The sequence below is a fragment of the Apostichopus japonicus genome, chromosome 3 (genome assembly GCF_037975245.1).
Source record: "Apostichopus japonicus isolate 1M-3 chromosome 3, ASM3797524v1, whole genome shotgun sequence".
Taxonomy (NCBI): domain Eukaryota; kingdom Metazoa; phylum Echinodermata; class Holothuroidea; order Aspidochirotida; family Stichopodidae; genus Apostichopus; species Apostichopus japonicus.
Window position 1 is genome coordinate 27162653 of NC_092563.1, and position 16674 is coordinate 27179326.

At 38.1% G+C, this 16674-nt stretch overlaps 1 protein-coding gene across 1 annotated transcript in view; it reads right to left on the reverse strand.

Moving 5' to 3' along the window:
- Positions 1-16674, reverse strand: part of LOC139965696 (DNA topoisomerase I, mitochondrial-like) — an 86609-nt gene that overhangs the window by 26300 nt on the left and 43635 nt on the right. Inside the window, exons 5-7 of the mRNA XM_071968318.1 lie at positions 10720-10933; positions 10243-10364; positions 9204-9293 (exon numbers count right to left, since the gene is read on the reverse strand). Coding sequence (XP_071824419.1) covers positions 9204-9293; positions 10243-10364; positions 10720-10933 — 426 coding nt within the window. The remainder of the gene's footprint in view (positions 1-9203; positions 9294-10242; positions 10365-10719; positions 10934-16674) is intronic.

Below are 16674 nucleotides of genomic sequence, written 5' to 3' on the forward strand. Positions count from 1 at the left end.
TAAAGTACATTTTGCAGTGCTGCAAAACTCCTCCAAAATGCAAAGACTAAGGGCTTCTATTAAGATTATCGGCTCTTTTTAGGGCCACGATATTCCAGAAAGAGCAAGCTTTTCTCCTCCATTAAACAATACCATCTGTGTGTTTGTGTCTATTTTTTATTGATTTGTTTTTATCCGTATTCATAAATTGCATATTCACTAAGGATGATATCTGTCTCCACTTTGATGGTCTGGTTTTATTCACGGTTTAGTAGGTTCATATATTAAGGCGGGAGATGCAAAATTTGCATGCGTTGAACTTTTTGTCTTCGTTTGTTTTGGGGTTTTGCCCGTTTAAATAACGCGCAGAGTCGTTAAGTCACCACTAATGTCATAAGGAGGGTAAATTTCATTGTCTAGCACACTCCCTTAACTTTCTGAAACCGAGCCCAAAAAGATTTCCTCAAAGAGCAAAAGAGCACAACGTGAGCAAAAAGAGAGTAATTGAGTGTTTTGCGAGCAAAGTCTTTGAGCAATTGAGAACGTGCTCTAATTAGAATTATAGCACCAAGCAAAACCTCATGATGTGGTTCATGTGATGGGCACGAGTGCACAAAATAAGTGACTCAAAGAGCTAAAGAGCAAATCATGAGCAAAAGGAGAGTTATTGAGTGTTCGCAAGCAAAGTCTTTGAGCATTTGAGAGCGTGCTCATATTAGAATTAGCAAAACGAAAATGCATTTTGAGGTTAATGTGGTGAGCAAGCGAGCAAAGAGCATAAGAGCACACCGTGAGCAAAATGACAGTAGTTGAGTGTATCGCGAGCAATGTCTTTGAGCAATTGAGCACATGCTCATAATAGAATTAGAAACAAAACAACAACTCATGATCCTTGATTGACCCCTATACACTTTGGACATGGGGATCACAAAATATTTTGACCACAGGGTCAAGTTAAAAAAGAAGGCGATATTTGTAGTTTTTTTGTTTTTTTTCTTATTACTTTGTGTGCAACACACCGTCATGCAAGAAAGTACAGTGGGTACAAATAACAGTGATGTAGTGCATCAAGTTTTCTCGGTTTTTTCACGGTGCGGTCTCGGGCAAGAGCAAGATTCTTTCTTCAGATTGAGCGTATATAGTCACCAATGTCTTTTGACGACTTACAACTCATTGTCATCATCCTCCACGGTCACACCCGCTTTCCTTTTTGTTCTTCAGTCCATGATTTAAAACCTTCGTCATGGCCTTATTGAGTTGGATCATGGTCATCCAAGTTTCTACCGCATCGTACAAATGATCACCATCCTCCTCGATGTCCTCCTCATCAAGTTCCTCTTTGTTCTCAGTCCATGATTGATATCTTTGACATTGCCTGATTGAGTTCGAGCAAGTGCATCCTAGTCTCTATGGCATCATACGCACGTTCTCCATCATGTCATCGCTATCGTCACCACCATCATCACTACCACTACTGCAAGTACCATCTGATGTTTCGTGGCACGGTTTATCCAGCGCTTGTCCTTTCTCGGCGAGTTTCCTCCCGTTCGATGACTGTGCAGTTCCTTCTGAAGCTATTCCCTCTGCTTTGTGTCATTATAAAAATTGGGGCGAACGTCTTCCAAACAATAACTCTATCAAAGACGAGGTTCTCAAAAAGCGTCAACTTTGGTGATGAAATGTCTTCGAAAGCTTGGGGAATTCGTCGATTCGCTGATTCGTTTCTTCATTCACAAAGTAGGGTTTATATTCTGCCACATACATCTGCAAGCTGGCGTTGTACAATTCATCCAGGATTTCTGGAAAAGTTTGTTTGTCATCCATGATAACCAGTTGGAATATTGTTCTTGATTTGAACTCCTCGCTCCTTCTCAATATTGATGCGAAAGAAATCAAACTGAATTCCATCCTGAAATATTTCATCCTTTTTTAGGCTCATTGCCAACATAAAAATGACATCATTATCTGGTGGTGTTTCAACTCATGCGTTTCTTAAATTAGATGACAATGTCATCGAATGTGTTACGACTTGTTTACGCATTACTAATTATAAAAGATAACAACATCGATGACAACCTTGTGGCCACTTCTAGTTAGAAACTACATTGCTTGCCCGTGACCTTTTGTGCTTTGGACAGTTCACATTAGAAAGTACATTGGATAAGTGGTGAAGGCTCCCCCAAAACAGGAGACAGCCCCAGAAGAACGGGTGCCTGCGGAATAGTAACAGGAGAGACTGCACCTGGAAATAACCACACAGGGACTGAACCAATGGCTCCGGACTGTGCTGGCGAAGCCATGATGGCTCTACTTGATGTGGTGGAAAATATGACATCTGTGGGAACTCCACCAAAGGTACCGGACAAATGACTGAACTGCATTCCACCTCTAACGTGCTCAGCGATTTGCGAAGCCCGATTTCAAAGGCTTGAAGACAAGTTTGATGTGTGAATGGGGTAGATAGATCTTCTGCTTCAGCAGCAACAAGAACAACTGCAGAAGCAGGAAAAGATAATAAAGGCATTAAGAAACGACTTTCAGAGCGCACAACTTCTGTAGAGCAACAAATAGTTCAGTAACCTGCCGAAGTTTATCCTACACCATCAGTATCCGATGCCATCGGAGGAGCATTGGAAGCCGTCAACGATGAAGATAATTTAATTTCAGTTATTATCCAGCCCCTCAGACGTTGACGTCTCCGAAAAGACTGCAGGCAGTGCAGGATAGTGGTAAGTGGCAGGATAGCGATAATGGCTCGAAAGCTTATGGTGCCTTTTTCTTCAGTACATGAAAGGGTTAATGGTAATACTTCCAGTAAGGTTAATAAGCAGCAGCTTGATGTTAGCAGGCTGTGTGAGATACTGTAAGGTGGTTGATTTTTTCTTATGCCCCTGCTCCTTCTCCACAGGCAGAAGTGAGTGAGTGGAAGAGGTTGCGTACCGGTATTGATTTAAGGAATACACATTTAAGGCACACCGTCTGTGCAAAGCAGGTGTAAATATGTTAATTATAGATGGTAAGGGGGAGGCCGGGGGGGGGTGTATTGTTACGTGTTATAGGCATTGGCTCATAGCTTAAAAAACAGCATCAATGACGCAGTATCTCAATACTGGAAGTTCTAATTTCGATTCCTAGTTTCATATCTTTGCTCTGTCTCTACAATTATCAATATCAATCATGGTACAACAAATACAGAACTTGCATTTGCAACGAAAATTCTCTGCAGGTTACACTTCATTCCTGCGAGTGTTGCCTTTAGCGCCCATTGCCTGTTTGTCGAGAGAACGGCGTTGCAAGGTTTATTAATGTCATAGAATATTTAAGAACTTGTTTTTTATGTGATATCCTTCACCTTGGGTCAGTCTCTGTTGGACTTTTTGGTCATATAGTTTATGATATATCAGGTTCCTAGACATCAATCAGCTTATCTTCGTGATGAATTGAAAAGTATTTTTGTATACGTGAAATGTACATCTTATGTAGTAACTTCTTGTTAATTTTTCTTCACACTGGTGAATATTAATGTACGATTTAGTGCAAAGAAATAAAACAGGAATGTGTTTTTTCAAGGTTAATCAAAGTTTATTGAATCAAAGCAATGAATGAAATGGCGTGAAAAGTACTGAATTAAATTAAGAAGTCCAAAAAGTTACTATATCCCAAGTGCCCACATATAGGAGAATCCAACCTGCAGATGCAGAAAGAGTTCTGAAAATGAATGAAAACGAAAATAAAAACAGAACGTTGGATAATAGGAGACAATATATAAAGTCACATGACGAATGACTTCACATTGCTTTTAAATGCAACAAGCCCATATTACATAACATGTTGTAGTGGAACTTGTAAATGCATTTTCTCTCTGAAAATGACAGAAACATACAGCATTACAGGGTGAAGAACTTCGAAACAAAGTGAAATAGGCACATGCACAACCAAAAACCCCCCAAAAAATAACTGCTATATGAATTCACAAACAAAAGAATACTGCCAAAATGCGTTGCAAACACTGTACGTAAATTCAGTGCACACTTATCCATGGGGCAAAGTAGAGAACCAATGTTAACTTGTCACTGACTCGACCAACCTGTAAATTGTAATGCAGCCTACACTACAGTGACTTTATCCAGAATTAGCAGGTGGGCCTATGTATCTGGGTACACCGGATAAAATCACACAAGGGTAAAACTATACTTAGTACTAACCAGAGCCGACCAAGGCAGTACTTTTTCTTTAATATAAGCTTAGTTAATTTTCAAGTACTATTATATGTACTGGGCAAGTTGACATGAAGGTATTGCCAGTGCTGAAAACCACCAGTAACAGTTCTAGTCAGTAGTAAACTAATAATACCAGCATAGGCTTAGTATTGTGTAGTTGTACTATCACTACCCTTCTACTAAGTGCTTGAGTCCTCCAACATTCAAGGCAACGACATTGTATTCGTAAACAATGTCTTGAAAGCAAACATCATATTCATAATTCATAAAAACATGGTCCCGTAATATGAATACACTGCGCTATAGAATACTTAAAACTACAACCCTAGGCTACACACTATGGTAATGTGCATATACAAGTACATATGCAATTAACCACGATAGGATACGTTGATGCCCGTTCACAAGTACAACCTTAAAAAAGTCACTTTAATTCAACCCAGAATGCTGGAAAAACTCTGAATTTAGCCTCAAATCATTGTTTAATTTGTTTTAAAGGATCGACCGGACGATGGGTGGTATTTTCTTGAAAATGGAAAATGTGCAATTCGAAAGATGAAAGGATTTTACTCACGTTTCGTTTTTATTTTTCAAGCCGGGACAAAGAAATTTCTGAATTTCATCCACATTGTGAGTCCGACATCGTCGCAAACAGATATTTAATGAATATTCAACTTCTTTTGTTCAAAGTTTTGCTTGAAGCAATTCGATTGCTGCTTTATGAATATGTATTAAAACAGCTTTTCAGATGATATCCAAGCCGCAGTGTACTAAAATATAGTGATGGGCTTAGCTCCCACAATGCATTTCACCGCTTTTGCGAAGTGTTTAACGATTGCGCAATAACACAAGTTTCGGAGCGTGTGCAAAAATGGCTCGCAAAAACTGTTTTTGGGGCCGATTTGGCCCTATTTGGACATAAATCCGTGAAAAAGTCATAGAATGAGATAAAATTCTCGAATAAAAAATAGTAACTTTTGTCGGCCTATATGATATATCCTTGCTCTAGAAATTCCAGAGAAAAAAAACTTTGTATGAAGACACTGAAAAATTTTTAAGAGAAGAGAGAATCCCACTTACTGTTACAATATCTCTATACATGTAATGTATTGAGATAAAAACAGAACTTCCCTTCATAGTAACGAACTATCAATGTATGAGTGAGAGTATTCACATTTTTTTTTGTGGTGGGGGGGATAACTGTTCATTAAGAAAATAAAGAAGTAACGTTAATTATGGATGGTTGAGGGGGGGGGTGGGTTTAAGGTAAATCTCTCACATATTGGTGTTTCCTTGTTTTATCAAAGTATTCATAGTTTTTTTCGTGATAGGACAATATTGGCAAATTTAACCAAATTGGGTTAGTTTCCAGAGATCTATAGGCATTGATTCATGCTTTAGACAAGATTGATTTCCTATTAAAGGAATTGTCTGGTGGAAGATTTTGATACATTGTCCTTGTAGTTATTATTTTTCTCTTTCTAACCATGTAAAAATTGTCCCCATTCGACGTTTTCTTCTTGTAGAAATCTGGTTTTCAAATTCACCAGTTTCTCACCAAAAGTACCGTTTGTTCGAACGCTTCAATATGGTGATTGACGTAGTGCTTGCAGATAGGCAAAACAGGCGACTTGAAGTTAGCACTCCCAATTCCGCAGCAAATTAACTCACGTGTAAGCACATTGGATTGCCTCATATATATAACGTACATACTCGTGAACGTATATACTACGATGCTCAGTTGGTGTACTTGTATAGCATTACACATAGTACACTCACACTCAAACCACAGTTCATTAACTGTTCTTCGAAATCGCTGAAATAAAATTCACGGATCAAATTAACAGTAAAAGGAAACTTGTAAAGTATTCGTTAAACCGAAAGATGAAACTTGGCGGGATCGATGTCATCGCAGAACTGTCCGATTGTAAACGTTAGAGTAGCCTATACACGCGAAGATTCTTCGCGCTGGAGCTGGATACCGCGATGAATAAACAACGAAGAGCCTGCGTTTAAAACTTATCTTGTGTTACACAAAGACCACGAAACCATCGATCTACTACATATATTGCGGCTTAAGGAGTTTTTTAAATCATATCTAATTTATAAGAAATTTCACCGGAAATTATTGACGAAATTGATCGAATCGTTGTCAGAGCAGAATATAGCACTGAGAAGCTTAGGCTTCGCAGAACTGTCCGATTGTCAACGTTTGAGTACAGCCTACATGCGAGCATTTTTCGCGTTGGAGCTGGATAGCGCGATGTATAGCCTGAACAACTCAGAGTCTGCTGTTAAAATTTACCTTGTGTTACACAAAGACCACGGAACCACCGCTCAAGTACATGGCGGCTTAAGGAGTTTTTGAAAACATATCTAATTTTTAAGAAATTTCACCAGAAATTAAGGAAGAAATTTATCTGTATACAAACGCTGTTTTTGTTGTGATTACCGTATAGGTACTGTGCGGAGGGTGGGTTATGACGCAATCTGCTATGGCAGAGCTGACGTCACGTATTGTACTGTTCAAATCATATTTGAAATGTCTATCCATAACGATTAAAAAATCGTTTCTCTGTCAAACGCAACATTAGCGTTCTCATACTTTGACAACATGTTTGGAAAATTATTTACTATTTTTTAAGGTAACTTCTTTGGGCCACCAGACAATCCTTTTAACGGACTATCAAAGTAAACGTGAGTTTCATATTCTTATAGTGGTTTAGTGTTTATATGTTTCATAAATATATACTCTCCATCCCCCGCACAGTCCATATCCTCCGTTTTCTTTTTAAGTTCAAGAAACATGTGAGCATATTTTTAGACCTATTTTAATCAGGCTGACACTACCCTTTTATTACTAACTAAAATAAAAATATACATGAAAAACTGCCATCTTCGACCACATGTTAGCCTAACAACCACACAAAGTCAATGGGAAATGTAGCCTAACCCTCGGTTTGTAAAAAAAACTTTGCGTAGCTTTGTTTACACACTTTCCTTGCTGCTATCGTCACGCGCATGGTTGCCGAACACCACACTTAGCCTAAGCATCTCTTTATTCGCTGAAATTGTGACACAGTTAGCTAGAACTAAAGTATCTGTGAAATTCTGCGACCTTCGACCACATGATAGCCTAACAACCACACTAAGTCAATGGGAAATGTAGCCTTACCATCGGTTTGCACAAAAAAAAAATGTGTAGCTTTGTTTACAACTTTAAAGGAAATCGACAGTTGTTTGGAAGGTATGTGCTTTGTCTTAGAAAGGGAACGTTATATTTTACGTACACCGTTGCTGTGGCGATGGATTGAAGGTTTTAACTTCGATTACTTTTCAGTGGTATAATGGTTTCCTATTTGGTGGTAAGTGATTTTATCCACACACAAAAAAAAACATGATTTAAGGAAAGGCCACCTTCAGCGGAAGTAAACCTGTGTTTTCTATTGCAGTTGATGGGTTATTGGTTTTTCGTCATATATTCGGTAGCTTGACGTTATTTGCTAAATGATAGCAAATTTTTTTAATTAAACTTTTAATAAAGGCCCCCTATTTGCTATACGGTCCCAGCACTAGGAAGAGGGTAATTGTGCTTACTTGATCCTGATGAATGCTTACAACCATTTTCGGTAAACAGCATATTGAACTTTGGAAAAGAGCCCTCCTAAACCTTAAAAAAGCCCTCGAAAGTACATTAAGAGGGGTGTTTTTAACTTTTCATTTTCCAAAATAGCCCCCCAAAACCAAATCTTAATTCCTACCCTGCAGGGAGTGTTTTTCGTGTGTAAATCAAATTTCCCCATAAAAATATAAAAAGAACGGTAAAATAACTGAACACCTTTGTCACATGCTCTATGATCACACGCACATAGCGCGTCGGTTGGACTTAACTCCCATGTTTTTTGAATAATTTTTCAGCATCAATAAACAAGTTTAAAAGAACTTGCTGTTGTTACAGTAGTTACATTTTCACCAAAAATCTATAAGCCTAACCACCCCTACAGTATAACAACCCATCAAACTCAAAAAGGCATTTTGGGTTGAATATTATTCTGTTCAATTAGTGTTGGCTTGGATTGAGGACTACTCCAGTAAACTGATAAGGGTTTACAGTTTACATGAGATACCCTCATAATCAGTCTGTCCATAAATTTATGAGTTGAGTTACCATAATGATGATTGATTTTGCGAAGGGTGAGGAAGGATTCGAATAAGAGTAGGGGTTAACTAATTCTATTGACAAAAAGGAAAGCAAAGTGAGAGAGACCACCTTCTACTGATCTGCTTCATTAAAATAGCATCAGGACCTGGGACAGAAATTGTTTCATGTTTATTCTTTATGGCCTTGTTGCCCTTCGTAAAGATGCAAGTTGGGCCTTGGTGCCTTACCTCATGGCCTTGGTGCCCTTTAAAATTTTGCCGCATTCAAGGCCAAAGTGGCCTTGCCCTACAAATTGTGAAATTTGAGGCCTAGATAAGTGGTGAAGGCTCCCGAAAAACAGGAGACAGCCCCCGAAAAAGGGGTGCCTTTGGCTTCCAGAGGGGGGCAGTCTCCCTAAACGGCTCCCGAAAAGTGCAGGAGACTGCCCTGGAAAATCTGGTGCCTGCTGCTTCTTGAGGGGGGAGGGGGGGCGGGTGAACTAGCACGATATACAGTATACTACTGGCACCTAACATCATGTGATCTCAATGGCATCTAAATACGAAAAGTTTGAAAAATCATAATAATAATAAATAAATAAATACGTAAAAATTTGTTGCTTTTTAAACGATCCAAACAGGCAACTTTATAATTAAACTGAGCAGATTGTTACAGTCTGATCAAAATAAAAAGAAATATTTTGAAAGCTCATCATAACCAGAATTGAATAAGTGTTACCCAACTGAATTAGTAAGATGACCCCAATCTTTACATACTATATTATTCTATAATTAAACCCAAAATATTGTCATTACCTACTTCAATTGTCTTTCTTTGTTTTGTTTTATTTGTTTTTTACTGACCTGTGTTAGTTTTATTCTCAGTTTTGCCTGCTCCAGAAGGTATTTATACACATGGAAGTCGTACTTTTTCTGTTCATCCTTAGATACCTCCTATGCAATGGAGAAAATGAAATAACGTTCACCCATTCATTCATTTCCTACGCAATGGAGAAAATGAAATAACATTCCACCATAACTATGGGTAGGATATCTGCTTTTATGTATCTCATAGTACTTAAACAAGGTTTCAATTTAATTTTCCAGGATTGAGCATATACAGTAGGTGAGCTGAAATTGATATCTCAGCTTGGTTACTAGGACACGGTTGGATGACGCCAATCATTGCATGAAAACGAAGGCAATGTTCTGCAGTATACAAATACAGCACATTCTGTCAGCATGTCACAATATTTGAGTAAATGCTAGAAAAGGATAAACTCTGCATGAATGATATTTAATTCAATTTAACTGATTCCTCATGAATATTAATAGGTTTAAGGTAATTCTCATGAATAGGTAACTTGAATAGGTGACTCTCATGGAGAGAAACTAGATCCACTTGTTTATTGAGTAATCCTGTGAGAAATATCATAATTATCGATTCGAAAATTTTGTGACGTCGTGTTTGTTTCCAGGAATTGAAAGCAAATATGGCGCTTAATTAAAGGAAAAATGGTGGGGCTATGCAAATAAACCCAAACAAGGACATGTTGACTTCACACTAGGTCTTCCATGTGCACACAGATTGTTTTATAGTTATTGCAATATTAAATCAAATATAGTTACCATAGTAGTGACACATTAAATCCACATCAATTCTTTAAAATGAAGTACAGTTAGATTGAATAAATTTCCCACCTTATAATTCCTTGACAAAGTATAATTGCCCTACCACTAAGTCAAAAGAATATTTTTCCATAGAGTTATAGATATATATGTATAACACTAAGTCAAAAGAAGATTTTTCCATAGAGTTATACTTACAAATCCATGAGAGGATTACGCCACATTTATTCAATGCAAAGTACAGTTCTAATACTAAAACTGAAGAACGACTTACTGGCCGCAAAGATTCAAAGATTTGCTTGTTGATCTCTTTGATAGCTGTATGCATGTGGTCTATCATCCGAGTGTAGAGATCGCCCACCTCTTCGGCTTTGAGCTGGTGGACAGAATTCTCACCTACATATAATAAACAGACAAACAAAACTATCATCAGACACATTCAGAATGTAGTTGCCGCAGAGGTGACATCTGTGGATGTTTACCAGTAGTACACCTTCACACTGATAATAGTTATTGTTTCTTCCAGTGCTTCAACGTACAACAAAGCTGTCATGTCTTACTTGGTGTAATTTTACAATCCATTTTCACCTCCTCTCCACCACACCTCCTCTACCCCACCCTGCTCCTGCCCCCCCCCCCAGCAGGACACCATCCACATGCCCTTATTATTTTACAAAATTGTTATTTTATCCAACATAGATATATGTGTAGATGAAACTGAATGATTTATCCAAAGCACACAACTTCTTACTGCCATAGGAAAACTTGATATTGGGAGGAAAGGGTTCCTCGAGGGGGGCAAGGACAGGTCCCTTGTTATTCACATTCCTCCGCTCTTTCTCTATTATTTCTTCTTTGGGTTTTTCATCTTTACCACTTGATTCCTTGTCCTCGTTCTCTTTCAATGTCCCCTTTGACCTTGCCCCATCTTCAGAGTTGTTGGCAGGAGTCCTTTTCGCACCACCCTAAACAAAAGACAGTTAGAAGACTTGTCAATAACAAAGTAGCACATAGGACTTTCCATTGCTTGACTGTGAATTGGTCTTCCAAAGCTGACACTATATTGAGAACAAAACGCTGTTTGAAAGTACAGAAGTTATGTGGTTAAACATGACAATAGAAATAGCGATTGTAATGATTCTACTCACATTGGCAGGTTCAGACACGGTAAGTTTTATTACTTGTGCAACTGTTTTTGGCTCACCAACTTTAAGGTTATACTTTTCAATAGGAAAGTTTTTGTCAGTCAGAAATCAGAGTGCAAATTTTGACCGTTATTGGCAATCTTTAAACCCTTGGCAAGAGCGGTGAAATGCATTATGGGAGCTCCAACCATTACTCGATTTCAGTACACTGCAGCTTTGATATCCTCTAAAAATCCATTTTAATACATTTTCATAAAGCAGCAATCGAGTTGATTGAAGAAAACTTTGAAGAAAAGAAGTTGAATAATCATGAAATATCTGTTTGCGACGATGTCGGACTCATGATGTGGATGAAATTCGAAAATTTGTTTGCCCCGGCTTGAAAAATACAAACGAAACGTGAGTAAAAACCTTTCATCTTTCGAATTGCACATTTCCCGTTTTCAAGAAGGTACTACCTCCATTGCTCGGTCTATGGTATAAAGCAAGTTAAACAATGATTCTGGGCTAAATTCGGAATTGTTCCAGCATTATGGGTTGAATTAAAGTTACATTTTTAAGGGTGCTCTTGATCACAGGTATCAACGTGTCCTATCGTGGTTAAATGCATATGTACATGTGTATGCACATTACCATAGTGTGTAGCCTAGGGTTATAATTATAAGTATTCTACAGTGCAGTGCATTAATATTACGGGACCATGTGTTTATAATGATGTTAGCTTTCAAGACATTGTTTACGAATACAATGTCATATCCTTGAAGTTAGAAGAATTAAGCAGTTCAAAGTAGGGTAGTGCAAGCACAACTACACTGCACTTGTAGGTCTATGCTGGTACTATTAGTTTACTACTGAATTCTGCCACTGGTGGTTGTCAGCACTGGCATTACCTTCATGCCCAGTACATAATAGTACTTGAAATTAATAAGGCTTCAAAAGGTAATGCCTTGGTCGGCTCTGGTTAGTACTAAGTAGTTTTACCCTTGTGGATTTTATCCGGTGTACCTATACATAGGCGCACCTGCTAATTCTGGATCAAGTGACTGTAGGCTACATTACAGGTTGGTCAAGTCAGTGACAAGTCAACATTGGTTCTCTACTTTGTCCAAAGGATAAGGCAAAAGATAAGTCTGCACTGAATTTTCGTACAATGTTCAATAGGCATTTTGGCAGGATTTTTTTGTGTGTGAATTCATATTGTAGTTAACTTTTGTTCTTAGTTGTGCATGTGTAAATAGATATATTTACATGCTTCTTCCTCTCCTTCATCTGCTGTGTTCATTTTACTCTTTATAAGTAGTAGTGAAACTTTGAAAAAATTACTTCCTTTGTTCTGCCTGTTTGTAGTAAACAACTTCCAAACTCCTGCCCTTTTCTTATAAACAGTGTGTCCCATTATTAGTATGCAAATGTAGTATTGGATGGTTAACCCTGATTGGTTCTAAGTGTTGCTACTGGGACCAAGGGTCAATGAGAGGAGTTAAGTTGGTCACATGTTTATATGCTGTGGTTAAGGAGCTCACTTCCAGGAGTCTTAGAAAAAGATGCAGTTGTCTTGTGAGCCAGTCAACAGGGCATAAGTATAATCTGGGCATCTTGAGGTTAAGTTTGTCCACTGCGTAGATATATATAGAGTTGTTGTTAAAGGTGGGCTCGCTTGTAGATTCTGTCCTTTACACCACATAAGGGGCGGCTGCACCTCTTCAGAAAGGATTGGCAAAAAAGGAAAAAGAAATGAACAATAAAAAATAATATCAATACTACCCTCTACTGGTTCGTCGCTGTTGTCACGTAATTTCTCAGCAATCCTGTATTTACGGCTAGTAAGCAATATACGGGTTTGGGTTACTGGAGCGGTGGCCTTGAGGAAATTCCTAAATAGTTCTTGTCTGTGGCAGTTTCAGTAGTATGCGGTAAATTATTGCACCACGTTTTCTTGGATGCTGTGTGATACAAAACTCTGTGTTTTGTTTATATGTTCAGAACTGTTCACGACCAGTGGGCTGTTCAGTTCAGGTTACGGTTCAGTTTTGCATCAGACGTAGGCTTTGTAGTTTAACCAGGGAGCTGCTACTCTAGCAGCTCCCTGGTTTGACTATTTTTAGGCCTACATGGTGAGCAGTTGAAGTCCGAACTGTTCGAGTACTCTGGTTTCGTAGTTGATTCACTCATTAGTAAAGCTGTACATGCTTTATCAAATATCAAAAGTTTAGGCTATAGAAGTGCAGTAACCTAATGCTATTTTACTGTAACAAACCAGTGCATTTCAAACTTTTCCAGATGCACCAGTCTTGTACTAACTGGAGTAAAGTATTTGCAAATATTGTAACCAAAGTCGCAAGTCAATATTTTTTTACAGCTCAAGAAACTAATAGTGAATATAAGTCTGATACACACTGACAGTGTCACAAAAATAAAAACGCAAATACAAAGTGAAAAAATTGACTAACGTGATTACAACATTGGGTATCAAACGTATGGTCAAGTCCGTCATTTGTGAACAATTGGTATTTCATTCAATTTAGGTATGAATTATACATAGACACAGTCTTTATTTTTATATATGCATTTTCGTTATATATCAGGAGGGAAGGACAAAGCATTTTTTTGTCATACAGTATATCATTTATCATATATAGATAAATATATATTAATTATATTTGGGCTCCTGGCCACGGGCCCTTTAGGCGATCACAGAGCACTTGCCCTAGCTGCACCCCATCCTCGTAACCGGTGCACCGAATTAAAAATAACGAAACTTGAACGGTAAAAGGGAAGGAAAAGACATTGTCATAAGGGGCGGCTGCACCTCTTCAGAAAGGATTGGCAAAAAACGAAAAAGAAATGAACAATAAATTAATAGTTATTTCCACTGAACTATTGTACTCCAGAATTGAATATTATTATTAACAGACTTTATAGAGCTGCAGCACTTTGGTGCCTGTTGTTGTCACGATCGGCGTTCCAAGTTCCAAAACAGCCTTTTCAATAAACATTTACTAGCTACAGTTGTATCAATGAAAATTACTGGCTATATCAAAGACATTTCTGGCCTATCTTTGTATCTACAAGTATCAGAAGTTGAAAAGTGAGACTACTCTGTACATGTACCTTGCCAATTTTAAATACATTATGTAGTATTGAATTACGTACTATTTTAACTCGTTTGTTTTTGGGGTTAAAAAGTGATATCGAATGAGGTGTATCAAGTCAGCAAGAGGCCAGGGAACCAGAATGAACACTTGGGAAGGGCCGTTTCCTGCCATCTGGGAGGGGGTTGTAAAACCAAAAATTTTCTTGTACGCTCTGCACCAACTGATGGTGGCGCTCTGCTCAGATGGTCGTGCCTACAACTTTGAAAATCCTGGCTACGCCCCTGAATTATTATACTGCAGATTTCAATGTCATATAAACAAATACTACTTGCAATGTACTGTATGCTTCTGGTTTAATTCACTTAATTTAAAAGAATTGAATATAAAATGAATGTCAATCAATACATACATGTACAGGGTGTTTGATTAATTCAAATGTGAAGAACATTTTTGAAACACTTCAAAGTAGTTTACAAAAAAATACTTTTCACAAAGTTGTGTATAAACCACACAATTTTGGGAATTTTTCAAAGATGTCGAAATACAACATACTCCAAAATTCGGTGATTTGATATGGAATGACCCAAATATAAGAAACTCACCCTTGTAATATCCAGTGTCTGTATAAATTTAATTGTGACATGCTTTTGCTTAAGCTAGGGTTTGCAGTAACAGCGCGGATCGCACAAACAGTTCTCACAATCCCGCATCAAATTTGAAGCAGTGCGGGAGGGTCGCGCACAATCACCGGGAAATTCCCGCAGTCACTGGCAAATTACTTCCACTAAGCAATTTCAGTACCAGCGACAATAAACGAAAATTCCCACAAATCTCCGACCACATGGTAGCCTAACTTCACACCAAGTCAACATAAAATCTAACCTAGCCATCTGTTTGTTAGCTCAAGTTGTGTCGCAAATAAAAAATAAAAATATACATGAAAAACTGCCATCTTCGACCACATGTTAGCCTAACAATCACACAAAGTCAACGGGAAATATAGCCTAATAAGCCATAAAAAAAAACTTTGCGTAGCTTTGTTTACACACTTTCCTTGCTGCTATCGTCGCGAGCATGGTTGCCGAACACCACACTTAGCCTAAGCATCTCTTTATTCGCTGAAATTGTGACGCAGTTAGCTAGAACTAAAGTATCTGTGAAATACTGCGACCTTCGACCACATGATAGCCTAACAACCACACTAAGTCAATGGGAAATGTAGCCTTACCATCGGTTTGCACAAAAAAAAAATGTGTAGCTTTGTTTACAACTTTAAAGGAAATCGGCAGTTGTTTGGAAGGTATGTGCTTTGTCTTAAAAAGGGAATGTTATATTTTACGTACACCGTTGCTGTGGCGATGGATTGAAGGTTTTAACTTTGATTACTTTTCAGCGGTATAATAGTTTCCTATTTGGTGGTGAGTGATTTTATCCACACACGAAAAAATACATGATTTAAGGAAAGGCCACCTTCAGCGGAAGTAAACCTGTGTTTTCTATTGCAGTTGATGGGTTATTGGTTTTTCGTCATATATTCGGTGGCTTGCTAAACGATTGCAAACTTTTAATATAGGCCCCCTATTTGCTATACGGTCCCAGCACTAGGAGGAGGGTAATTGTGCTTACTTTATCCTGTTGAATGCTTACAACCATTTTCAGTAAACAGCATACTGAACTTTGGAAAAGAGCCCTCCTAAACCTTAAAAAAGCCCTCGTAAATACATTAATAGGGGCGTTTTTAACTTTTCATTTTCCAAAATAGTCCCCCAAAGCCAAATCTTAATTCCTACCCTGCAGGGAGTGTTTTTCAAGTGTAAATCAAATTTCCCCATAAAAATATAAAAAGAACGGTAAAATAACCGAACACCTTCGTCACATGCTCTATGATCACACGCACATAGCACGTCGGTTGGACTTAACTCCCATGTTTTTTGAATAATTTTTCAGCATCAATAAACAAGTTTAAAAGAACTTGCTGTTGTTAGTTACATTTTCACCATAAATCTATAAGCCTAACCACCCCTACAGTATAACAACCCATCAAACTCAAAAAGGCATTTTGGGTTGAATATTATTCTGGTCAATTAGTGTTGGCTTGGATTGAGGACTACTCCAGTAAACTGATAAGGGTTTACAGTTTACATGAGATACCCTCATAATCAGTCTGTCCATAAATTTATGAGTTGAGTTACCATAATGATTGCTGATTTTGCTAAGGGTGAGGAAGGATTCGAATAAGAGTAGAGGTTAACTAATTCTATTGACAAAAAGGAAAGCAAAGTGAGAGAGACCACCTTCTACTGATCTGCTTCATTAAAATAGCATCAGGACCTGGGACAGAAATTGTTTCATGTTTATTCTTTATGGCCTTGTTGCCCTTCGTTAAGATGCAAGTTGGCCTTGGTGCCTTACCTCATGACCTTGGTGCCCTTTAAAATTTTGCCGCATTCAAGGCCAAAGTGGCCT